Genomic DNA, 26,539 nt, shown 5'->3' on the forward strand with positions numbered 1-26,539 from the left:
AGCTGCTGCTGCGGCTTTGTCTTTTCATAGTTTGGGGGGGAAATATTGCGAGATTGAGTTGTATTGTATGGAGTCATTGACCCATCTGTACAATGGGGGTGTTTAAATTACAAGAGTTACAGAAAATTAACTCAAGGCAAAAAAGGAAATAAAAGCATAAAGGAAAAGGAAGAAAAAAAAAAAAAAACCGGAGTAGCAGCACAAATGAGGTCATTACTCCTTCTGTCAGCATATTCTTTGTCAGCAAAGCTGGATTGGCTCAGGGTACTAACCCTCTCTCCTAGTTAGTGCTGCTGCACAGGATATTAAACTAAGCGGATATCAATGTCTCAGGTATTTACATTAGCTGTATTTAGAAATACATTTATGGATTTTGATTAGGAAAAACTACATAAAATCCTGTTTTGTTAGAACTGCACAGAGAACAGCTTTAAAATAGGCATCTGCCCACACCAAGGGTCCTTTCACGCGGGCTTTCCGCCCGGCCAACTCAGGTTTGCTCAGCGGGGGAATCGATCCGCCGATCCCCGCTGAGTAGGCGGATGACCGGTCCGTCTCTGCTTACTTTGCAGAGACAGACCTGTCAGATCCCCCGCTCTCCTCTATGGGAGATCAGATGATCACGAACCGCCTGTACGCTTTCATCTGATCAGATCCAATCCGATCCTCCAGACGCATAGAAAATAGGGTTTCCGTCCGTCTGGATTTCATGAACTGATTAGGATCAGATAGCAGCGGGTGTCAGTGGACATATCACTGCTGACATCCGCTGCTCCATAGGGGTGCATGGAGCATCCGATCAGGTCTTAAAAACTGACAGGCGGACCTGATCGGAAAGCCCGTGTGAAAGGGGCCTTAAGAACTGCGTTTTCCAGTGCCAAGATGCAGTGCAACTAAAAATGACAAAATAATGAATCACTTTGACTGTATTAACAGAAGATCATAATAACTGGCCAAAAAGGCAGAACTTTTAATATTAAATTTAAAGAAGGATCAGTGGTTAAATTTTTTTTTTTTTATATAGCCAAAACACCTCATGATTTCGATTTTATATTCTACTCTCTTTAAAGATTCCTTTTAAAAAAATAGAGAACTATAACAATATGGAGCACATGCCTGACAGGGCAGGCTGTTCCAGGAATCATTCCACTGGATTAGCTAAGATCTAAGACCACTGCAGGCCCAACTGTATTCTCTGTTTTGACTTCCTTAGAGAATATCATTAGAAAACCATGAAGATTGCCATTACTATCCTTTTTTTTTTTTTATAAAACTTTCTAGTTGCTGGACTTCTGAATCTGCAGACATGCATACCCTTCTCTGGTTCAGATACTCAGAAATAATTGATGCCAGCAGGACTCTTATGACGTTATACCTTTAATGTTACAAGCTTGTTGTGAAGCTTAGCTTGTACTTGCTTTTCAACATAAAAGTCATACACAGCCTGTAGCAAAATTACAGCAGCCTGTAGCACTCTTGTGAGTACAGTATAGGTCTTCAGAAATAGACCTGTACAAAACTTACACTACCATTTTACTGAAAGGGTCTAGAAATCTCATTACCTTTACTAACCAAATAAATAACCAGTGTATTGTCCACAAAAAACTAAAACACACACAGTGTGGGCTGATCCAACAACTGACTAGATAGACCTAGGAGAATGGAATATGAATATGCTATTAGAGTAGATCATATACTAAAATGTAATATAGCAAAAATAAATAAAACCTTCCCTTTGAACATTCTACAAATACAAAAACTTAACAATTCCTTTCGACTGCATGTACCTGTATATCCAATGCCTCTGTATATATTGTTCAGCCAAAAAAAAAAAATAAAAAGTGTTACATCTATTGATGACCAAACAGGTATCCATATGATCATTCAATATAAAATTGCAAACTGTAAGCCCCGGTTCACACTTCTGCGTGTGCGGGGTTCGCATGTAATGTCGGAGCGCACTGCTCCGACATTACATGCGATCAGCTGTGCGGTGCGAGTTTAGCCATACAGTTTGTATGGCTAAATTCGCATCGCACCCGCAGCAAACACGCACAGGAGGCATTTTTGCTGCCGCATCAGGATCGGATCGCACAGCGGTTCACACTTGTGCGATCCGATCCTGTGCGAACTGCACGATCGCACTGCGATATGCGATCAAACTGGGGGTGTCGTTAAGATTACATTGACACCCCCAGCGTATCGCATATGGCAGTGTGAACTGCCGGGGGTGCGTGTGCGATGCGGGAAAAGGCTGCGAATTCGCAGCCTTCCCGCATCGCATATATGTGAACCGAGCCTAAAACCTGCATTTGATTAAGTTAGTAAGCTTTTGATGGATTTGGATTGCAGAACTGTGTTACATTGTTCAATAGTTTAATCAATGAGAAGACTCGCTTGTTTCTAATTATTCATACTTTGATCAAGCACAGATCCTTACGTGTATGACCACATTATCCATTCCCTTTAAAATCCTAAAAAAGATTTTTGGAAAAAAAGTCACCAGTCCGGAGCAACTAGTTTTGTCACTACAAAAACATTGTTAAGCGAAAATAATAAATATGGTTTTATTAGGATTACACTTTGCTTGATAAAAACAACTTGACAGGGAATTTTAGTTGATATGGAAATGGGTTTGGGAAAATTTTGTTTAGATGCTTGGAAGGGTGCCTACCCTCCAAGCTCCCATTGTTAAAAGGCCAGATTAGAGTGCCTGACTATAACAAAAATTGTTCTCTTCTTTTATCAGTCTGGTCCCAAAAGAGCACACTTAGAAACTTAAACGTAAAATCTGGAACCAAAAACTCCAAAAGAACCTGAGAACAGGAGGGGGACTGTGTTGTATTTACCTCCTTTTAATTTGAATGCCTAGTCACATAACATTATGGCTATTTATCCAAGTGCTAACATACAATAAAGGACAATTAGCATTGTTAAAGTGTATTTCCAACCATTTTCTTTTTTTTGTTTGTCTTGGAGTGTATGGGAAATGGTTATAGGCTGTCAAATGTAGGTTTTTTGTTTATATGGTCTTCATTGGGGATATTTAATATCACTTCCTGTGCTATTGAAGGGGAATCTCTTAAATGGTGATGCCTGTTGCGATCAAGATACTAAAAACGTTTTCCACTTAACTAAAAGAATATAATCTGTTTACCGGATAAAAAAAAAAAAAAAAAAACTAAAAAAAAAAAAAGGTGGATTATATTGCTGTATTAAGGCCTGTTAAGAGGGATTTCCTCTTGCTTCCTTTCCCAGTGAGGACACAGACAGCAGAATATTCTAGCTTTTCTATCCAAAACTTGCTAGTTTTACTTTATTATTAACCATCTACATAGTGTTCCAGCCTAGGCCTGCCTCTCTAGGATAGTCTTGTATGCTCTCCACAACCTTTGCTGAAAAGTAGGCATTCAATTTGGAATGGCCGAACAAAGCCAAATACAGCCACTTCCAATATATTTTCGCATAGATTTTGCATGTAAAATCGAATCTAACCTATTGTACTGTATGGGCAAAATCACGTGTAAACAAATGTGCTAATATAGTATGCCTATTTGATAGATGTAGTTCCTATATACATAAATCCTATTTGTAGAAAGATCCTTAGATAAAATACTTAGTCCTAAATATGATACAGACTGTTCTATGCTATACACTACCTGTATAAAAACAATCCATTTTTTTACAGTTAAAATTACAAGCATATAAAAGCAAAAATAAAGGCAGCTTAACCAAGTAAACATTAAAATATGTGAATATCATCAGTAGTAGTTTCAGCTGGTGGCTCTTGACTGTATAAAATATAAGAGGCAAAACAGAAACCAAGCAGAATACTCTGGATAATAGGAGGAGTATAGACTGGTAAACACAGGCTGCAGCATTAGCTCATCACCCTTTTATAAAAGTTCTTTGAAGCCAAAGGATAAACCTGCTCCAAGTGAAAGTCCCAAAGCAAGGAAGAATGTCATGAGAGCACCCGTGGTCTCACTTTCATGTGGCAATACTTTCCTGGAACAGATAAAAAAAAATAAAAAAGTTACAGGATAGGTAAATTTGGTTAGGATCACTAAGCAACATCTTAATAGTGCAACAGGGTTATAGAGTAGATAAAAAAAAGGACTAAAAACACAGCCAATGCAGCACTGTCTCTAATAGGACTTGTTCAAGTGAAGCATATGCCCATGGAGAGAAGTGCTTACCCATACGGAATTGCACAGGTGTTCCATGCAGGCAGTCTCGATGTAAAATCAGGATGCAGCAGCTGAACAAACACAGCCGCTGCTCTAAGTTTATGGGTGTGTGTCCCAGAACGCACACGGTGGGTGCAGCAGCTGTATCTGTTCAACTGCTGCATCCCAATTGACATCAATGAGACTGCCTCCACAGGGAAACACAGACACCTGTGATCACCTGTATGCTTTAGTAGACCCCGTGGGAGGGGACCTGAACAGTTTACTATTATAGAAAACAACATTTTACTTACTTAGGAGCTAAGCACATGGGTAGGGATACAAAGTATCCATTGCTGATAGAAAAGAGGATCATGAAGATGATAAACCAAGCATCATTGTAGAAGAAGGTGGTAAGATACTGACGATCATCAATGTTACAGAACATGAAGAGAGGTACGAAGATAAAGCGGCTGGCAGCCAGCAGAGGTGTGTACATGCAGTCAGGACCAGGCTATATACAAAACACAATGTCATTAAGATGTTGTTGGTTACTGAGATAGTAAAAGCAACAGATTGATTTTTTTTACGTTGAAACCGATGAAATTACGTATTAAACAAAGCAGTAAAAAAATAAGAGTCTGAACCTCCTGCTCTAGAATTGTGGGTCGGCAAGCTCAGACCATGGAATGCCGACCCACAATCCCAGAGCATCTGTACAGATCTGTGGATGAAGCCAGTGCTGGAGGAAGTAAGTGTCTGTAGAGGGAGCAGGAGCCATATAAGCTGATGCTTCCTTTATAGTGCTGGCTCCTATGCCAGATGGAGGGATAACAAATGCACTCCACCTAGGGCAGCAACATTTCCTAAAGTCAGAGATGCCTGCAGCAAGTGCAGGATAAAAAAGGTCAGTTTATGAATATGACAGTAGTAATGGGCATATTATTATAGGTTTGCAATGGGCCTATATGAACAATGGACAAACTATTAGGCTGCTTTCACAACGATTTGCAGGTGCGGCGCAGTGCACCTGTGGCTTTCCTGTGGGTTACCTGCACTGAGCCACAGACTTCTATTCTATCTTGCAGATGTGGTGCACCTTCTGAAAGCGCACCAAAAACTCCTCAATGTGGGTGTTTTGGTGCGCCTTCAGAAAGTGCACCACATCTGCAAGATAGAATAGAATTCTATGGCAAAGTACAGCTAACCTACAGGTGCACTGTGCTGCACCCAAGGTGCGGGTAATCCGCAGTGCATCAGTGTGAAAGCAGCCTTACGTCTGGGCAGATAGGATCGAAGGGCCCATAGAGCAAAGTGGGCTGTGTCCACCCTACATATGGGTAGCGGACACGTATTGGTTATCTGCCCACTCCACTGACCCCGGTGAGAAAGGGGGCTCAGGACAGTTAAGGCATGTTTAATTTTGCGGCGGGGGGGGGGGGGGTCACTAAAGCTATTGGAGACGTGTTTTTACCACCATCACCCAAACTACTGGTGTTAAGTCAGGGGCTCATGTGGCTCCCCTGTCACATTCGGTTTTATACTTTAACAGGATGGGTGCCATATACAGGAACCAATCTGCTCTATTTTCCTCCTGCAATTGCTGAAAGACTGCTTCTTTTCCCCCTCCCTCCTGCTGGCATTCAGTGGCTGGAGGAGGAAAATCTTCATTACGCAATTTAAAAACAATTCGAAATTATGAACCTTTCATTTCATTACGGCACGTGTCTGTTTATCAAATCACTTAAGTGGCCCTTGCTCTGCAAAACGTTAGACACCCCTGTCCTTGTAACAGGTCTTTGGATGAAAGTCTCTGAAAACCCATCATCATAAACTGCAAAATTTGGTTGGCATGATCAGCTTTATTCAAAAAATGTATTTGTTCAGTTCTGGTTTGTACATGTGGCAACCATTCAGCATTTATACTTACTTGAGTCAGACCAGTACACAAGAGTCAGACCAGTACACAAGGTGGATTCTGATTGGTTTCTATGGATTACTATATTTAAGACACTGTCACCTTGCCTAGTTAAAGACAGATCCGTAAAGTATTACACCCAACTAGTTGCTATAGGTTACTCCTCCCTTTTTAAATTATTAAATAAGGACATGCAAATGGATACAGAATAGGCAGGAAGAACTTACCCACAGAGTTTTAGAAGTAATGCTACGCCCAATCCAGTCCATCACATTAAAAATCAAAAAGCAGCAAACTGGATTAAAAAATTTGCCTAAAAGAGGAAAACATGAATTCAAGAACAAATATTACATGGTTAGTCAGGTTGAAAAAAGAGCATCTGGCTCAACCAATAAAAAACAGTAAAGAAAACCCAACCATACAATCCCATATACACAATAATATAACTGCAGTTGATCCAGAGGAAGGCAAAAAAAACCAGAGCAAAGCATGATCCAATTTGCTACAGCAGGGGAAAAAAAATATTTCCTGATCCCACGAGAGGCAATCGGATATTCCCTGGATCAACTTTATCTAAAAAAAAAAAAAAATGCTAGTACCCATTTATATTATGTACACCTTGGTGCCCAAAACTGAACTGCATATTCCAGATGAGGTCTTACTAATGATCTGTACAGGGGCAAAAAGATATCTCTCCCTCTGGAGTCCATGTGTCTGTTAATACAAGAAGAGACTTTGCTTGCTATGGAAACCGCAGCTTGGCATTGCATGCTATTAAGCTTATGATCTACCAGAACACCCAGATCCACTGTGGATTCCCCCAGTTCTACTCCACTTAGTATGTAGGATGCATGCATATGCTTAGCCCCAAAATGCATAACTTTACATTTATCAACATTAAACCTCATTTGCCACATGGTTGCCTAATAAAACCGTGCATTAAGGTTGGCTTGTAAATTGGAGAGATCCTGTAAAGAAGTTATTCCACTGCAAAGCTTGGTGTCATCTGCAAAGACTGAAATGGTACTTTTTATCCCAGACCCTATATCATTTATAAAGGTATTAAAGTAAGGATCCCAACACTGAACCTTGGGGTACGCTATTGATAACCTTAGACCATTCAGAGTAGAAATCATTAACCACTACTCTCTGAATTCTATCTTTTAGCCAATTTTCTATCCATTTAGAAACTGATCTTTCCAAGCCAGTAGACTTTACCTTACACATTAGCCGTGTGTGGGGAACTGTGTCAAACGCTTTTGCAAAATCAAAGTGTACTAAGTCCACAGCCACCCCTCTCATCTGTCCAAGGTTTACATGCCTCCTCCTAAAATATTTTTTTCCAGCAAGAACTCATCTATGTGGTCTTTTATTAAACTCTCCAGTGTCTTCCCAACTATAGAAGTTAAACTAACAGGTCTATAGTTACTTGGCAAAGACTTTGATCCCTTTTTAAATTTAGGCACCACATTGTCCATACGCCAATCCAGTGGTACTATTCCAGTCCTTAATGAGTCCCTAAAAATTAGAAACTAAGGATTTGAAATTACAGCGGCGCTCAATTCTTTTAGGATGCGTGGGTGGATGCCATCTGGTCCAGGCGCTTTATCCACCCTTATTCTGTCTAAATATTTCTGGACCATATCACTTTTGAGCAATTGTGGATCATTTGGGACCGTTTCAATACCATCCTCATTATGGTCATGAGCTCCCCCATGCTCCTTTGTATACACAGAGCTAAATATTACAAAATGTGCTAAATGTGCAAAATATTAAAATAAATTCTGTTCTTGGAGAAAAAGTATAACAAGTGGAAACTTACTCCAGCTTTCATTGTCTTGTATATTCGTGCTAACTTTGGCAGTGATTGCTGGAAACACTGACAACGTCACTCCAAACGTAAGTACTATGGTCACAGCCATCACCCAGATCTAGAAGGAAGCGAAAAAGGAAAAAAAGATCAAACAATCATTATACATCATTACTGATTTACCAAGTATATTTTCACTTAAGATTCAGCTGTGCCGGTTCACACACATCCAATGTCAGACATCGCAGGTGATTCGCAGCGCACTGCTCTGCAAATCACATGCAATGTCTGTGCGTTGCACATTCAGCCATACACATTGTACAAAAACAAAAACGTAGGCAGAGGAATCTCCCAAATGCTTTCAAAAGGAGGTTTTTGAAGAACCGACAGCACCAATCAAGGTCCCATGGTGGTGATCGAGGTCGCACTGGAGGTACCAAGTGTCGAACTCCCTAGATGCCTTCAAGGGGACCCCTCCAGACTTCACCACGCAATCGATCAGCAGGTAGGCCCTGGAAGTACAGGCCCCCCTGCAGGATCGCTCGTGCGGCGCACCCCGCATGCGACCTGAGAATGTGGTCCCAGCCCCTGAGAGCAGGGCCCAAACAGTGCCCAGCATGGAGGGAGGGTTGCACAACAAGACAGAGGGGAACCCAGGATTGTGAGGGTCCGACCATCCCAGGGAGAGGCCTGCGTCCACCCCAAAATCCACCAGGGGGAAAAAGGGGGAGGGGGGACGACGACGACATTTACTCATCATACCGGGAACACAGGCGGGCACCACCTCCTGACAGGACCCCTCTCCGCCGAAGTGGGGGGGCTGTCGGACAAATAGGAATGCTGTGACACAGGCCTAGGCTCTGTCGTGCGCGACCTGGCGAGACGTTACAGTGCGGAGCTAAGGTCTGCGTGCGCTCGTTGGCCGGCTGGGGTGACCACTGGATCTATACATCGAGCCCTTCGCCCAGATCCAGCATAGTTGCTTGTGGATCTCTCAGGAAAAAAAAAAAAAAAACAGAAAAACTAAAAGGACCAGAGATCCCAGCAGGGAACTAGGTCCTTACTTCAGATTAGACAGATTAAAAACGGACATCCTATGCAACACAGATTTCTGGCATCCCCTGCAACAAAAATTTAATTTTTGGTGAGATTCTCCCAAATAGGAACGCTTCTAAAAAGGATGCAGGCCCAGCAGCTTTCCTCATTAGTGCTCTGAAGCTGCCACAGCTTATAAATAATTATGAAACCACTCCCATTTGACCTACTCAGCACAGAGGAACAAATAAGGATTTCTTCAGAATAACAAAAGGTAGGAATCTGCAACAAAGTTTGTTAAAATCCCTGCAATGTACAGAGATCACGCAGCGGAGAATGTTTTCTTCTCAACAGCGGAGAATGTTTTCTTCTCAACAAAAGTGGAGTTCACTTTAAAGTTTTAAAATATGTCTGAGGCAATTGAGTCGGTAACATTTGGAATTTGTACAGGATTTTCGGTAGTATTACTATCTTCACCATATTTATCCTTCCTATCCAGGAGAGTGGTCTTGATGTTATCTTTTTAATATCCATTTTAATAATGGGATATAGTTTGCTTGATAAACATTTTCAGAAGATGGGGTTCATTTTATTCCTAGGTATTTTAACTTTTTTCTTCATGTAAATGGAAATTCCCTTTGTAATATTTGTTCATCTTTCTTACCCAGGTTTATATTTAACATCTCGGACTAAAGGGTTGAATTTTAGGTTTGATAATTCTTCGGAATATTTCAACACTTTCATTAGGCTTGGGAGTATTATTCCAGGATTGGAGATGTAGAGTAATAGGTCATCTGCGTATGCTGAAACTTTATGCTCCTCATCTCAAATCTTCACTCCTCTTATATCCATACTATTCCTAACGGTTACTAGTAGTAGTTCCAATGACAACACGAATAGGAGGGCTGAGAGCGGGCATCCCTGTCTTGTTCTTTTGGATATCTCGAAAGGTGGGGACACACTCCCATTAATCTTTAGCTTCGCTGAGGGGTGGTTATATATGTTTTAATCCATTGTATCATCCTTGGTCCGTATATATTGCCTCTAATGTGTTTATAAAAAATCCCCAGTCTACCCTGTCAAATGCCTTTTTTTTAGCATCTATTGACTGGAATAGAACTGGGATTTTTCTCTGTTAAGTTTATTTAACAGGAGAAATGTTCTCACTCCAATATCTTTTCCTTCCGCACCAAGTATGAACCCGACCTGGTCCACATGGATCCATTCTGGCATCAGATATTTTACCCTGGAGGCCAGAGCCTTTGCATACAATGTGTCTGCGTTTAACAATGATATTGGTCTGTAACTAGAACACAAAGTTGCATCTTTTCCCTCTTTAGGTATACCTGTAATAAAGGCCAGTAGTGATTCACTCCTCATTTCATAGTCTTAATCTAACCCATTTATGTATCAGCATAACTTTGGTATCAATTGTTTTTTAAATTTCTTATAGTAACAGACCGTAAACCCATCGGATCCTGGACTCTTCCCTGTTGCCACATCTTTTAAGGCTGTTTTAATCTCATCCTGTGTTATAGGATCCTCCAGGGCTAACAATCTTCCCTCTGGTATCTTATGCAAATTTGCCTCCTTTAGATATTATTGTATTTTTTCTGTTCTTTTAATTTCAGTATCCTGTGGTCCCTTTTCCTTTACGGAATATAATGTACTACAATATTTTTAGAATACCTCCGCAATTTCTGGACTATACAATCTCCCCTGTGTTATTTTTATTTTACTGATGAAATTAAGTTACTAGGGCATGTTGTATATCTTGGTCTACTTTTTTTTTTTTTTTATGTACTTGCTCCAACTCCTATTTATTTTTCTCATTTTACTCGCCCTTTCTTTTGGGCCCCAATTGATAGCAGGATGCCTCTTATATTGGCTTTGTAGGTTTCTCATAGCGTGGCTTCCGATACTTCTTGGGTTTTGTTCAAAAAGAAATACTGTTCTAGTTCTTTTCTACCTTTTTTTTTATCTTGCATCAGTTCCTCATTTAACCACTTCTGGACCGGAAAGGATTTCCCCCTTAATGACCAGGCCCTATTTTGCGATTCGGCACTGTGTTACTTTAACGGACAATAGCGGACGTGCGACACTGTACCCAAGCAAAATTGATGTCCTTTTTTCCCCCCCACAAATAGAGCTTTCTCTTGGTGGTATTTGATCACCTGTGCGATTTTTTCTTTTTGCGCTATAAACAAAAAAAAAAAAAGGAGCAAAATTTTAGAAAAAAAAAAATCCAATATTTTTCACATTCTGCTATATGACATTCTCAAAAAAAAAAAAAAAAAAATTTAAATTCTTTAACATTTTAGGCCAATTTGTTTTCTGCTACATATTTTTGGAAAAATCGCAATAGTATTTTGATTGGTTTGCATAAAAGTTATCGCGTCTACTAAAAATTGATTCCAATAGTCTATACTATATTATATATATATATATATATATATATGTGTAGTAAAATCTAACCTTGAGTACGTCCCATGCACAGGGGAACAAAATGTGTAGTCTTTTGCTATAGGATGTTGAACTCTTCATACGTCTACCATTTGACATTGGTATAATTTCTTCTTATTCAGCCTCAGTTGATGATTTCCAATCCCCCGTGCATGTGACGTACTATCTACCTTGGGATCCATGAAAAAATTCAAGTCTACTGCCAGTATTAGTTCTCCTGTCTTAAAATCGCATTCATTTTCCCAATACTCCCTTCAAATAACTAGCCGGTAAAGTGTGCAAATTAGCCATTTTATTGACACAGATATTAATCAATCCTAATATACTTCAGGTATGTTCTCAGCTAATTAAGCTGCGTGGAAACCATACTTGCCTTTCTTAAAATAGTGCAGATAGACACAGTCCGTTTCTCTTCCACTACATGACCAGCTTCTGCCTCCTTCAGCAGTAACACCGCTTTTTTCTGTCCTGCATCTCCATTTTCCTCTCCTAAAGGAGTAAACATAACAGTGTTATGTAATGGTGATGCATTTAACAAAATTGTTCCTCTGTACAGCTGTAAAAAAAAAAAAAAATATATATATACCACCGAACCTGGATGTAACAATTCTGTTTTTGTCTCCATTTCATAACTCTTTGAACTGTTTGTGTTGGATTTAGAGAGATAATACTGTGCAAAATCCTAAGTAAAAAAATTATAAAGATGAAATAAACTAAATCAAAAATTCCATGACAGAGCATCCAAAATCCACAAATAAAACATAGTACTTACTAGACGAGGAAGTAGGAGGTAGCATATGATTGAAATGGAAGTCCCAACACAGGGGGTGATAAAATAACCCAGAGCAACAGTCTCAAGCTCAGCACCACCTAAAGAGTGTAGAAATAAGGAAAGTAAACAAGTTTAGCAACCAAAGCGATATGTATATCTCAATTTACATGCTTCTTCATATATTAAGAAATCAGATCAAGAAATAAAGGATATCCAAGCAAAAGAGAAAAAAAAAACAAAAAACTTGCAGCCTACCAGTCCTTAGCTGTAAGTCTCCATTCACACTGGTACGACTTGTCAGGCGACTTGGTCAGCCTGACAAGTCACGCACCGTCGCGTGCCATAGTGTAGTACAGGACCGGTTCTAATAGGAGCGACACAAGTTGCTCCGACTTAGAAAAAGGGTCCTGTACTACTTCGGGGCGACCTGGAGTGACTTGCATAGACATTGTTTTAATGAAGTCTGTGCAAGTCTGCGCTGCACGCGACTTCACAGGTCGCCCCCTAAGTCGGAGCGACGTAGTGTGAACCGAGCCTAATGGCTACATTGTTTCTTTCAGACTAAGAACATTTTCAACAAGTACAGTGAAATAAAAAATTATTTGATCCCCTGCTGATATTGTACGCTTGCCTACTGACAAAGAAATATTCAGTCTAAAATTATAATGGTATTTTTTTTTTTTTTTTAACAGGGAGAGAGAGAGAGAGAGAGAGAACAAAAATATCCAGAAAAATGCATTTCAAAAAAAGTTTAAAATGATTGATTTTCATTTTAAATGAGTGAAATTAAGTATTTGATCCCCTATCAAATCAGCAAGATTTCTGGCACCCAGGTGTCTTCTATACAGGCAACGAACTGAGATTAGGAGCACTCTCCTAAGACCCGATCACACGACTCCGACTTGTCAGGCGACTTCTGTGCAATGGAACCATTCCAATCAGAGCGACTCAAGTCGCTCCGACTTAGAAAAAGGTTCCTGCACTACGTCTGGGCGAAGTCGGAGCGACTTGCATTGACTTCTATTATGAGAAGTCGTTATAAGATAATACTCGTTCTTCTGCTAAGGGGACAAGACAACTTCACGGCATCAAAAAGGGATGATGGACGGGACCGTCTACTGTCAAATCTTGGGTGAGAACCTCTATCCCCTAGCCCCAGGGCATTGCAATGTCGTGGATGGGTATTCCAGCATGACAACCCAAAACACACGGCCAAGGCAACAAGGGAGTGGCTCAAGAAGAAACACATTAAGGTCCTAGAGTGGCCTAGCCAGTCTCCAGACCTTAATCCCATAAAAAAAATATGTGGAGGGAGCTGAAGGTTCGAGTTATCAAAACGTCAGCCTGGAAACCTTAAAGTGGAACTTCATTCTCCTAATCCTAAACAGTGATTTTTTTTAATCCTCCTGCTGCTAGCATTAGTTGATAGGAAAGTATATTTACTCGTTTCACACTTTTAATTTTAAATTTCTTCAATTACTTCCTAGTTTCCTGCCTAGGCAAATAATGTCATATGTCCCAGGAGTCTTCAGGAGGGGAGATGAGAAGGGGTTTTCTGAGCTGAGCACACTCTCCCGTATGCATACTTGAGCTAAGGGCAGGAAGTAAAATGCTACATGAATCATTTTCCCTTACTCAAGATTGCCACGGCCAAAATGCTAGGGCGTGATTTTCTCAGCATAATAAAGCTATGGAGACATGGCTGGATGGGGGGTGTTTGCTTTGAATAATAAAAAAAATAGCGTTTTTTTTTTGGTTGGTGGTACTTCGATGCAGTGAAGAATTGCTTTAATGACTTGGAGAGGATATGCAAAGGAGGAGTGGGACAAAATCCCTCCTGAGATGTATGCAAACCTGGTGGCCAACTACAAGAAACGTCTGACCGCTGTGATTGCCAACAAGGGTTTTGCCACCAAGTGCTAAGTCATGTTCCGAGAAGGGGTCAAATACTTATTTCATTAAATGTAAATTGATTTATAAAAACTTTTTTGAAATTCTCTTGAATGTTGTTGTTATTCTGTCTCAATTAAAGACTGAACATGTCAGTGGGTACAAAATCATCAGGGGATCAAATACTTTTTCCCCTCATTGTACAACTTTTTCCCCTCATTGTACAGACCATACCTACTGGTCTTGCCAGAAATTCAGTGTCCTTGTCGCTTCCTGTGAGCTGAACTGAAATCCCAATCAGTATTCTCTTCTTTCCAGCCTACAATCTTTAAACTACTGATTCCCCTGTCCCCATGTAATCGTGAAGAAGAGGAAGACTTGAAGTCCAAATTGTGAGAGCAGTCTAGTGACAACCATGGAGTGAAGCCATGTTGGTTATTCACAGGATTACTAGGTGAAAAACAGCCTGAAAAAATGCAGCTGCCTCATCTAAGGTCTGGTAAACTAATATATAAAATATTTGTTTAGGTGTTTTGATAGGCTTTAAGCATTTTCAAGTGCTCCCTAAACCATTAGCATTGCATTAAAATGATAATGGATAGCAGAGTCCATAAACACTGACACACTAGTAAGTGGATTTGATTTACTAAAAGGATAAGAATGTTCACTTCTGTTAAATTTGAGTGGAACACATCTTTTGAAATGCATAGCATAGTCTTCTATCCCCCTACCTATCGGTCCAGGCTGCCATGAACACACCCCTCTGGACACACATCACACAGCGTGGGCTCACAGTATTCCTGGAGGGGGGATGGGGAGAAGTTGGAGTTCCATTTAAAGGATAAATTCACCTTTTGGAATAGGTTTTATGCTCTATCCGTTTCTAGGGAGGAACATGTAACATGTCACCGCTCCTGCAGCCTCTCCCTGATCCCCCTTGTAATTGTGACAGTGAGCAGAAGATCTTCGCCCACACATCCGTATCATCCATTCACATTTATTCTGTAAATGAATGAACTACAATTACTGGCAGCCTTCACAGCTTAAAGCTTGTAGTTCTGCTCAATTAACTACCAGGGTGCTGATGAGCGCTGTAGTTAGTTCATTGATGCTTCCTGTCATTTAGCAACTGCATGCCCGACAGCTACACAGACAGTCTGCAGGAGCCTGAAATTGCACCTGTGATCTGCTGATCACAGGTGCAATGCTTTACAGGCTCATAAGAAAAAAAAAAAAAAACCTGGATTTTTGACTTACCGTAAAATCTTTTTCTCTGAAGGTCATTGACAGACACAGCTCCATATTCTTAATGACCATTGGGTTATGCTGCCCCCTACAGGAGTAGGACATTAGGCAGGAAAAAAAAAAATAAATGAAAAAAAACTTTATCACGCCTATGGGGCAGTCCCTGCAGGCATTCACCCACACACTCTACTATAGCCTTCAGTTTTGTTGCAAGCAGTGCTTAGAAAAAAAAAAAAAAACCCCATACCTCTCATAATTAGAGGGACGGGGGCTGCGTCTGTCAATGAACAAGAGAAAAGGATTTTATGGTGAGTAAAAAATCCAGTTCTCCATTGTTCTCTGACAGACGCAGATCCATATTCTTCATGACCATTGGGACATCCCAAAGCAGTATTTGCATGGGGGGGGGGGGGGGGGTGTGGGGGAACCACAGAAAACGCAATTCCCCAAAGCCTACACTTAGCCAACCAGTGAACATGGAGCTCAACCACGTACAACTGGAGCTCACCTAGAAAACATACACCCTCAAAGAGAATATTTTCTCTCTTAAACATCAGCCTGCATAACCTTGCGGCAAAAAGAAGCATCTGAAGATGCCAACACATCTACTTTGGAGAATTTTGTGAACGTGTGCACAGACTACCAAGCTGCCGCCCTGCAAACTTGCATCACTGACGCCTGATGGCGAAAAGCCCAAGAGGCACTCAGCGCCCTAGTAGAATGCGCCTTCACAGGAAAAGGAGGAACCTGACCCTTCAGTGAATAAGCCTGTACCACCTATGTCTGATCCATCTGGATATGGTCACAGCAGACGCAGCCAATCCCTTTCAAGGTCCTTCGGTGAGGACAAAAAGTCTGATTTCCTGAAAGATTCAGTAGCCGACAGGAAACGAATTGCTCAAACCACATCCAAAGAATGCAAAGCAATTTCCTTCGGATGCTTGGGCCTAGGACACAGTGAAGGCAGCACAATGCCTTCATCCAGATGGAAATCAGAAACCACTTTAGGAAGAAACAACTGGTTAAAGCGGAGTTCCACCCAAAAGTGGAACTTCCGCTTTAGGTGTTCCTACCCCCCTGACATGCCACATTTGGCATGTCATTTTTTTTGGGGGGGAGCGGGTACCTAGTTTTGACAGGTACCTAGTTTTGACAGGTACCCGCTCCCACTTCCACTCGGAGCGCCGCGGCGCCCTGAGCGGAAGTTCTCCTCTCCCCCTCCATCCCTGCAATCTTCTGGGACACGTCAGAGGTCCCAGAAGATTGCCGGCCAATCACGGCGCGCAGCGCGACTCACGCATGCGCAGTGGGTACCCGGCTGTGAAGCCGCAAACTGTAACAGCCGGGTGCCCACAGCAGTGATGCCGGCGCCGAGGGAGAGGATCGAGGTTTCGGGCGGCCGCATCGCTGGACCGTTGGACAGGTGAGTCAAATGGCTGAAACTTCGCTTTAAGTCGAAGTACCACTTTATCTCTGTGGACCACAAGATAAGGTGAATGGCAGGACAATGCAGCCAATTCAGATACTCTGTGGGCAGAAGTAATAGCCACCAAAAAAGCAACCTTCTGAGATAGTAAGCAGAGGAATCTCCCCAATGTTCTCACAAGGAGCGTTTTTGAAGAACAGACCATACCAAATTAAGATCCCATGAAGGAAACAGGGGTCGCCTCGGAGGAGCCATATGGCGAACGCCTTTTATAAAAGTATGATTTAAGGCATGCGTAGCCAAAGCCAGCCAACACTTGGCCTTTGATAGTGCCCAAAGCCAGTCGAAGTTCGACCCCTTTTTGAAGAAAGGTCAAAATCCTAGCCACCGGAAAAAAAGGTGAGGATGCACCTTCAGCGATTCGCACCATGAGATGCGATTTCCATGTACGATGATAGATCTTCCCAGACGTAGACTTTCTGGCCAGTGTCGGAATCCCCCAGTCAGAAAGACCTATCCTCCAACACCTGGCTTTCAACAGCCAAGCCGTTAAAGCCAGCGACTGTAAAGCAGTAAGGAAGATCGGCCCTTGAGACAGCAGATCTTCCCCAAGGAGCATCGGCGACCAACCTTACCATATCTGCGTACCAAGACCGGCGGGGCCAGTCTGGGGCCACCATAATGACCGGAATCCCTTCCACCTCTATTCTGCGCAGTAGCCGGGGACAGTGTAAGCAGGGGACTCTCCCGAAGATTCTGAAAGGGGGGCTTCTCGAGGACCGAAAGCACCAAATTGAGGTCCCAAGGTGGCAAAAGAGCCCGCACTGGAGGAACTGAATGTAGGACACCCTGAAGAAAAGTTACGCACCAGGTAGTTTGTGGCCAAAGGTCATTGGAAGACAACCGCCAAAGCCAACACCTGGCCCTTGATGGTACTCAAGGCCAATTTCTGTTCAACCCCCATTGAAGGAAGGTCAGGATCCGAGCCACCGAGAACGAGTCAGGATGAACCCAAGGAAAAAAAGCAATGGAGGTCCTCCACGTATGATGGTAGATCCTCCTAGAAGTAGATTTCCTACCTGTTAACAGTGTAGGAATCACCGACTCAGATAAACCTCTATCCTTCAGCACCTGGTGTTCAACAGCCAAGCCATCAAAGCCAGTGACTAAAGCAGGTTGGAAGATCGGCCCTTGGGACAGCAGATCCTCCCTGAGAAGAAGCTTCCAGGGAACGTCGGCGACCAGCCGCACCAGATCGGCGTACCAAGCTCGGCGAGGCCAACCTGGAGCCACTAATATGACCGGAATCCCTTCTGCCTTGATCCTGTGTAGAAAGCTTGGCAGAAGCTTGAAAGGGAAGGCGTAAATCAGACTATACTGACCACATGGCCACAAGCGCGTCTGTGGCATGCGCCAGAGGATCCCTTGCTCAAGCCACAAAACTCTGCATCTTTCTGTTGAGCCGAGACGCCAACAGATCCACCTCGGGGGTGCCCCACTGGAGACACAACTGATGAAACCCGACCGGATGAAGGGACCGCTCCTTGATCCAACGCCTGCTGACTGAGGTAATCCACCTGCCAGTTTTCCACCCCGGGAAGGTGTACAGCGGAGAGGGCTGGAACGAACTGTTCTGCCCATCTTAGAATGCCAACTACCTCCAGACTTGCCAGGACACTTTTTGTGCCCCCTTGGGGCTTCGCATTGTTCGACTGAATGCGCACTGGACAACCCTAAAGACGATGGTCCAGACACAGTCTGATCGCTTGGAGTTCCAAGACAATGATCGTTAGTCTGGGCTCTTCCACGCATTCAGATCCCCTGAGCAGAAAGCTTGCTGAGGACACCTCCCTAGCTGGACAGGCTGGCATCTGTGGTGACCACTGTCCAATACAAAGGAAGGAAGGAAGGATTTGCCCAGCCGAAGCGCCGGAGAATGAAGCGCCAGAGAATGAAGCCACCATATCAGGGACTCCTTCGTTCTCCCACTCGGATCCAGATTGTCCAGACACAGCGGAATCTTGTCCTATTTGGTTTGTAGGGACCTCGTATGGAACTGTGCAAACGGAACCGCCTCGAAGGTAGACACCATCAGGCCCAGCATCCGCATGCAAGTCTGTAGGGATGACCATCTGTTGGGACAGCATGAGACGATTTGCAGCCTGCTATTTCTGGAGTTTGTCAAGAGGAAAAAGCACTCTGGCTAAGGCCAAGTCCAGATGGTCCAGCTTTGTGGACAAAACCAGGGCAGACTTTAGAAAATTCAGAAACCAGCCAAACTCCCACAGAGTTCATATTGTAATCTCCAGGTTTTCCACCAGAGCAGGAGACTCCGCTTGCAGAAGGAGATCGTCCCAAGTAGCCCAGTACCACGATCCCCAGTTGGCGTAGCAAAGCTAGCACCAGGGTTAACACTTTTGTGAAGACCCAAGGAGCAGAGGCGAGACCAAAAAGGTACCACCACAAACTGCTAATGCTCCTCTCCCACAGCAAAGCAGAAGAAGCGCTGGTGACTGGCACATTTTGGAATGTGAAGGTAAGAATCCTTGATGTCGATAGGAGGCGAGGAAATCACCCTGATGAAGGGATGCCTCCACTGTGTGAATGGACTGCATTCTGAACCTCTGCACCCTCACAAAGCACTTCAGCGCCTTGAGGTCCAGAATTGGACGCACTTTGCTTTCCTTCCAGGGAACTGTGAACAGGTTTAAGTAAAAACCCTAAAAACGTTCCGAAGTCGGAACCGGGACAATCACCCCTTGATGTAACAGGTCTTGTACCGCCCCAAACAGACTCTGTAAGCAGTCTGGGGACAGGCACAAGTTGGAAGGAAATAACCTTGCCGGCGGACAAGAGCGAAACTCAATCTTGTAGCCGGACTGAATGACTTATGCTCGGTTCACATATATGCGATGCGGGAAGGCTGCGAATTCGCAGCCTTTTCCCGCATCGCACACGCACCCCCGGCAGTTCACACTGCCATATGCGATACGCTGGGGGTGTCAATGTAATCTTAACGACACCCCCAGTTTGATCGCATATCGCAGTGCGATCGTGCAGTTCGCACAGGATCGGATCGCACAAGTGTGAACCGCTGTGCGATCGGATCCTGATGCGGCAGCAAAAATGCCTCCTGTGCGTGTTTGCTGCGGGTGCGATGCGAATTTAGCCATACAAACTGTATGGCTAAACTCGCACCGCACAGCTGATCGCATGTAATGTCGGAGCAGTGCGCTCCGACATTACATGCGAACCCCGCACACGCAGAAGTGTGAACCGGGGCTGAGTGGACCCACTTGTCTTGCACCATGGATTTTTTTTTTCCAGGAGGCCCTGAAAGGCTTTCAAGCCCCTGTCAGTTGACCCTGAGGGGAGAGGGGAGGGGAAAAAAAAAAAAAAAAAAAAAAAGAGCCTTAAAAAGGAAGGCCCACGACGACTCACGACGAGGTTCCTTGCCCTTAGTAGACTGTGGAAGAAAGGTACTCTTCCCCTCCTGTGAGACCTTTGTGATGTCATCCAGGATAGCTCCAAACAGGTGATCTACTTGAAAGGGAAGAGCAGTCGAGTGCTTTTTGGAAGTCTGGTCTGCACACCAGCATTTAAGCCAAAAGACACGCCGAAAGGACCACTGCCAAAACAGAGCAGAGCCACTAGCTGAGCCGCATCCAAAGAGGCATCACAGATAAACTGCAACGCCTGGACCAGCTGGTCTGCCAGCTCAGCAAAGGCGGGGGGGGGGGGGGGGGGGAGGTGTTCTCCCACCATGGCACAGCGTAAAATCTTAGCCCACTGGGTAAGAGTTTGCAACGCCAGGGAAAAAGGTTAATACTGGCCTCAGTGCCGAACCAGCCAGAGTGTACATTTTACGAGCCACAGCCTCCGCCTTCCTGTCAGCCGGATCCTTAAAGGCCAGGGACTCCTAAACTGGAATCATGGTTGCCTTGTTCAATCTGGAAACCAGTGGGTCCACCACCAGTGGAACAGTCCACTATTTAAGAAGGGACTCCTCATAGGAGTAACACCTAGTAAAGGGCTTAAGGACCCCACAGAAACGCTTTGGATGTCCCCAATCTTTAGCAACAATTCTGTCAAATAGGGCGGGGAAAGGAAACACCCTTGCCGCTCTGGATGACTTGTGAGTGCCAAAGGGAACCTGTACCTCCGTTGCAGCTGCATCCTCCATCTTCAAGGTTTCCCACACAGATACAATTAGTGATTCCACCAGTGCCTTTTCACGTGCGGTTGCAGACGTGGAGTAATCATCCTCACTATCAGAGGATTCTGGGTGTGTGGTTGCAGACCCAGCAGGATGACCCCCTTCCGCGGAGGGCCCCGCAGCCTTTGAGAGGGGATCAGGTGGGGAGATGTGCTCCAAAGACTCCATGAGTCACCAGTGGGACCCCACAAAAAGTATACAACACTGCAAGGGACAAAACACCCACCACCCTGGCAACACCACCCGGTCGCCAGGCAAAAGCACCAAGCGATCCTTGGCAGAGAGGGAGAGGATCCCACCAGACTCACCAACCAGCAGAAACGAGCACCTGCAGCCACCAGGATAATCTGCACTCCATGTGCAGTGGTCAAGAAGTGAAAGGATCCAGGAGACAGCACTAGGGGATGAGGAGGGGGCACCCACTGCCGAAATCGCCGCCACCATTTTCAATGGCAAACCACCACAAAACGGCCTCTGAACTACACAAACATGGCCGCTGCGTATAGAAACACACAGGCTACAACAAAATGGTGGCACCACAAGGCTTACAGGGACCCAGGCAGGACAGGAGCCCCACCAGGCACAATCCCCCCACACAGTCGATTGTCCGGTTCCCGGCGGAAACCGTGGGTCTGACTGTCCCGAGGGGCCCACGCCTACCCCAAAACCCTCCAGAAGGAAAGGGGGGGGCGCCACTCACCAGGCGGGCACCGCTCTAGACAGAACTAAATGGGGGAGACTGTCAGCCAAGAGGAACGCTGCAACTTGGGCCAAGACCCGTTCGTATGCAACTTCGCAAAGCGTTTAGCTCGCAGGCCAGCCCCGTCCAGTGGGGCTACGTCGCGCCCGACCTAGCGCGGAGCTGAGGTCTGCGCGCGCTCGCTGGCCAGACTGGGGTGACCAATGGATCTAGATTATCCAGCCCAGCAGTTGATTGTAGATCTCACAGGAAAAATCCAGGATCTAAGGAAAAGATTGCCAGGACCAAAGATCCCAGCAAGGAACTAGGTCCTTACTCCTGACTAGGCAGAAAAAAAAAAAACTGAGTGCCTATAGCAGAGAGGGAGTATACCCCTTGGGACTGCCCATGGGCGTGGACAGACTTTTCTGCCTAGTTTCGTACTCCTGTAGGGGGCAGTATAACCCAATGGTTAGGAAAAACTGAAGCTGTGTCCGTCAATGAACGAAATAAATAATATTTCATCCCCTGCAGATTTTGTAAGTTTACCCACTTACACCTATGATAAAAATTATAGACCCTTAAATTTCTTTGTATTGTAAATGATGGACAGAATATCAATCAAAATCCAGGAAAAAAAAAAAAAAAAAAACACCACAGGATACAAGTGTTCTAAATTGAGTTGCAGTTCAGTGAGCAAAATAAGTATTTGATCCACAAGCAAAACATGACCATACTTGTGTAGAAGCCCTTGTTGGCAAGCACAGAGGTATCTTATAGTTGGTTACCAGGTTTGCACACATCTCAGGAGGGATTTTGGTCCCTCCAAAATGGATCAAGCAGCACATTAAGGTCATGGAGTGGCCTAGCCAGTCTGAAGACCTTAATCCTATAGAAAATTTATGGAGTGAGCTGAAACTTTCGAGTTGTCAAGCGACAAGCAAAAAACCTTAAGGATTTAGAGAAGATCTGTAAAGAAGAGTGGACCAAAATCCCTCCTAAGATGTTTGCAAACCTGGTCACCAACTACATGAAGCGTCTTACCTCTGCTTTCAACAAGGGTTTTTCCACCAAGTACATGTTTTGCTTAGGGATCAAATACTTATTTTACTCACTGAACTGCAACTTAATTTATAGCATTTGTTTTATGGTTTTTTTTCTGGATTTTTGGTTGATATTCTCTAGAATTTAAAATATACCTTTAATAAAAAATATAGACCCCTGCATTTCTTTAGAACTGGGTAAATTTACAAAATCTGCAGGGGGATCAAATAATGGTTTTCCTCATTGTACAAATGCTCATGTTACAAATCCATGGTTTCTAGCTAGACTAAAGCCTATCACACGTTATATTCGCTGTAAAAATCTCCTTTTTATTTTCCAAAACTATGTAATGAGGCCCTACCTAAACTTTCTATTCAGTCTGAATCCGATCAGGCAGGCCCTTCTACAACATAATTGTTGGCAGACAAAAAGGAGTTTGTACAAACTGTAAGAAGAGGGGATCTTCAGACTGGCCAAACAACACAGTTTCAAAGCTGCTATCTAGGTACTAGAGAGCTGTGACAGGAGCTGTAATAAAGTGCTTGCAATTTATGCACAGCTAGTGTTGAACAGAACAGCAACAGGAATAGTGGGGGCACTTTAAAGTGTAAAGCACATGAGGTTATTACAAACCCTGCATAATACTTACTTGACATTGACAGGATCATAGCCAGAGCTGCAAACATTCCAGCCATTCCTTGACCACTGAGGAACATGCTGCTATACTGCTGAGGGAAGAGAGTCAGAAGTCCAAACAGACTGCCCTGTAGAATTGCACAAAATGCTGCAGTGTTGGTGAAAGGGACAAAGAAAAAAAAAAAAAAAGAATTAGATTATATCCAAAATAAAGTATAATTAGAAGTAAAGCTGTGCCCAGACTATGCATGCTAAATATTTTAAATACCGTATTTTCCGGCGTATAAGACGACTGGGCGTATAAGACGACCCCCCTAATTTTCAAGTTAAAACATAGGTTTTGGGCTATACTCGCTGTATAAGACTACCCCCCCTTCCGAAGCAAGGCAACACCATTGAAAAACATCAGATTTCTCATAGCTCTCCAAGGTACCCCAAGTACTGTAATACCAGATTTCTCATAGCTCTCCAAGGTACCCCAAGTACTGTAATACATGTAATCTCTCATAATATCTCCAAGGTACCCCAAGTATTACCAGTAGGTGTAATCTCAAGACGCTGGCTGTGTGGGAATCCTGTACGGGTATACCGTATCTTCAGCTACATACAGTATACCGCGCTGATCCAATCACAGTGAGCAATGTATTCTATTATTGAATGCAAAGCCTGCTCGGATTGGCAGAGTCAGAGAGGCGGGCTGATGTTACTCCGCCAATCCGAGCAGGCTTTGCATTTAATAATAGAATACATCGCTCTCCCTGATTGGCTCAGCACGGTACACTGTATGTTGCCGAAGCTACGGTACATACGGTATACCGGTACAGGATTCCCACACAGCCAGTGTCTTGAGAGATTACATCTACTGGTAATACTTATACTTAGGTTACCTTGGAGATATTATACTCCGGATATAAGACGACCCCCCATTTTTGGGGGATTTTTTTGAGGTTCAAAAGTAGTCTTATACGCCATAAAATACAGTAACTAGAACAAGCAATAATGCACTTTAACACCTGTCTGGCTTATAACAGATTGACGGCCGGGTCTTTCGTCCCTCTGAGTGGACGACATGGGACGTCAGAAGGTGCCACACAATCTATCACCGGCTGTGTCAACTGGACACAGCCGATAAGTGATCACTATACCCGCATGCTGCCAGTATTATGAGATCGCTGTGACCAATCACAGCAGAGCAGATCACATCTTTGGCTAATCACAACAAAAGACATGGAATGAATCAGTTTCGTTCCGTAAAAATAGTTGCTTATACCAATGAAATTCATTGGTATAAGCAAGTATGGTAACTGTATTGCTCTGGTCACAGTGTGTTAAGGAAATGTACGGTAATTAAAATATATATATATAATAAATGTATTTTTTTTTTTTTTTTTTAAATACTGTCACCAGTGTCCCTGATTACTGCCACACCATTTATATAAAAAAAAAATAATAATTTACAAAAATTTATAACAGAAGAAAATGCTTTATTTTTTTTCAAAATTCTTTGGTCTTTGTTTGTTTATTTAGCAAAAAATAAATAAAATTAAGACCCAGTGGTGAATACCACCACAAGAAAGCTCTTTTTTTTTTTTTCCACAAATAAAGGATACATTTCGGCTGGGTTTCCACTAGTGCGACTTCAAAGTCGCGCGTCTTCAATAGCGACTTTGTACTTTGATAAACGCGCGACTTGTGTACGAATTTACAACGACTTGTTGCGGCTACGACTTGTTGCGACTTTGATGTATGCGACTTGCACATAAAAGATTCCTTTTCCTGCTAGTGATGTAATTCCTTTTCCTGCAAGTGATGTAATTTCCTGTTTTGGAATAGTAGTGTATGTTGCAGGAAACATGTTGGCTATGCAGTATGTTGGAGCAGCAGTAATTATGGCTGCTGTAGCAGCTGTTATTGATGAGGAAGAAGAGGACAGGAGAAGGAGAAGGCATCGCTTCTGGATCCATCCTGTCATCTCCCAAAGGGAAGAGAGAGGCCAGTTCAGGATCCTTTATCATGACCTCCGTGCTCATGAAGACAAATTCTTTAATTACACACGGATGTCAATTAAAAGGTCAGAACATATGTTCATGTCAACTCTTTAACAAATATGTCTCTATGTATGTTATTTTTTACATGGATAATGTTGATAAATGCCATATATGTGTTTTTTTTACAGTTTTGATGAATTGTTGGCTCTGCTCTCCACACATCTAGAGAGACAAAACACTAGATTCAGAAGGAGTATTCCGCCCATAGAAAGACTGATTATCACATTGAGGTAAATTTTCCAACCTACTTACCTCCTGAGGCATTTGGAGAGACACATTATCATGTAATTATCATGTGACATATATGTAGTAGTGGTTGTGATTATGTTTGCCATGTTTTTTTCAACAGTGTCTTTCTCCTGCCTATCTTCTTCCTTCATTTTCTCAGGTACCTTCGTCCAAGCCAGTTTATGCATCATTCTAACATTATTTTTTTATTTTTAGGTACCTGGCAACTGGACATACCTTTACAAGTTTACATTATGAGTTCTTGGTTGGCAAAACTACTGCCAGCTATATTATCCATGATACCTGCAGAGCCATCTGGAATGTTCTTAAGGATTTGGTCCTGAAGAAACCCACTACAGAAGACTGGTGCAAGATAGCAGAATATTTCTGGGACCACTGCAATTTTCCAAATTGTGTTGGTGCAATTGACGGAAAACACATTAGAATATTGAAGCCCATTGGCAGTGGAAGTAAATTCTTCAACTACAAAAAATACTTTTCTTTTGTCTTACTAGCAGTGGCTGATGCCAAATACTGTTTTAGCTATGTAGACATAGGTTCGTATGGAAGCAGCTCAGACTCGAGCATATTTGCGAGATCCACATTCGGAAGAATGTTGAGGGAAGATGGACTTCAGCTGCCACCGGACTGTCCACTACCAGGGACAAACGGACCACCACAGCCATTTGTTTTTGTTGGAGATGAGGCTTTCGCTCTCAGTCATCATCTCTTAAGGCCCTATTCAAATCGGTCTCTGACTGTGGAAAAAAGAGTTTTCAACTACCGCTTAACCAGGGCAAGACGAGTTGTTGAATGCGCCTTTGGAATTTTAGCTAACAAGTGGAGGTTCCTGCACACATCTAACAATTTAAAAATGGATAATGCAATATGTGCAGTCAAAGCAGCATGTGTTCTTCACAACTATGTTGCACTTCGTGATGGGTACAATCATGAAGATTG

General features: G+C 43.2%; 1 protein-coding gene across 1 annotated transcript in view; it reads right to left on the reverse strand.

The window, feature by feature from the left end:
• Positions 1 to 3,493: 3,493 nt before the first annotated feature.
• The window catches only part of SLC29A2 (solute carrier family 29 member 2), a 52,155-nt gene continuing 29,109 nt past the window's right edge, over positions 3,494 to 26,539 (reverse strand). The window contains exons 5-12 of the mRNA XM_082269710.1: positions 23,317 to 23,451; positions 12,168 to 12,265; positions 11,990 to 12,077; positions 11,769 to 11,884; positions 7,910 to 8,018; positions 6,315 to 6,400; positions 4,484 to 4,683; positions 3,494 to 4,008 (exon numbers count right to left, since the gene is read on the reverse strand). Of these exons, the coding sequence (XP_082125836.1) occupies positions 3,897 to 4,008; positions 4,484 to 4,683; positions 6,315 to 6,400; positions 7,910 to 8,018; positions 11,769 to 11,884; positions 11,990 to 12,077; positions 12,168 to 12,265; positions 23,317 to 23,451 (944 nt within the window). The 3' untranslated portion in view covers positions 3,494 to 3,896. The remainder of the gene's footprint in view (positions 4,009 to 4,483; positions 4,684 to 6,314; positions 6,401 to 7,909; positions 8,019 to 11,768; positions 11,885 to 11,989; positions 12,078 to 12,167; positions 12,266 to 23,316; positions 23,452 to 26,539) is intronic.

This window comes from Pelophylax lessonae, assembly GCF_965119305.1.
Source record: "Pelophylax lessonae genome assembly, chromosome: 10".
NCBI classification, from domain to species: Eukaryota; Metazoa; Chordata; class Amphibia; order Anura; family Ranidae; genus Pelophylax; species Pelophylax lessonae.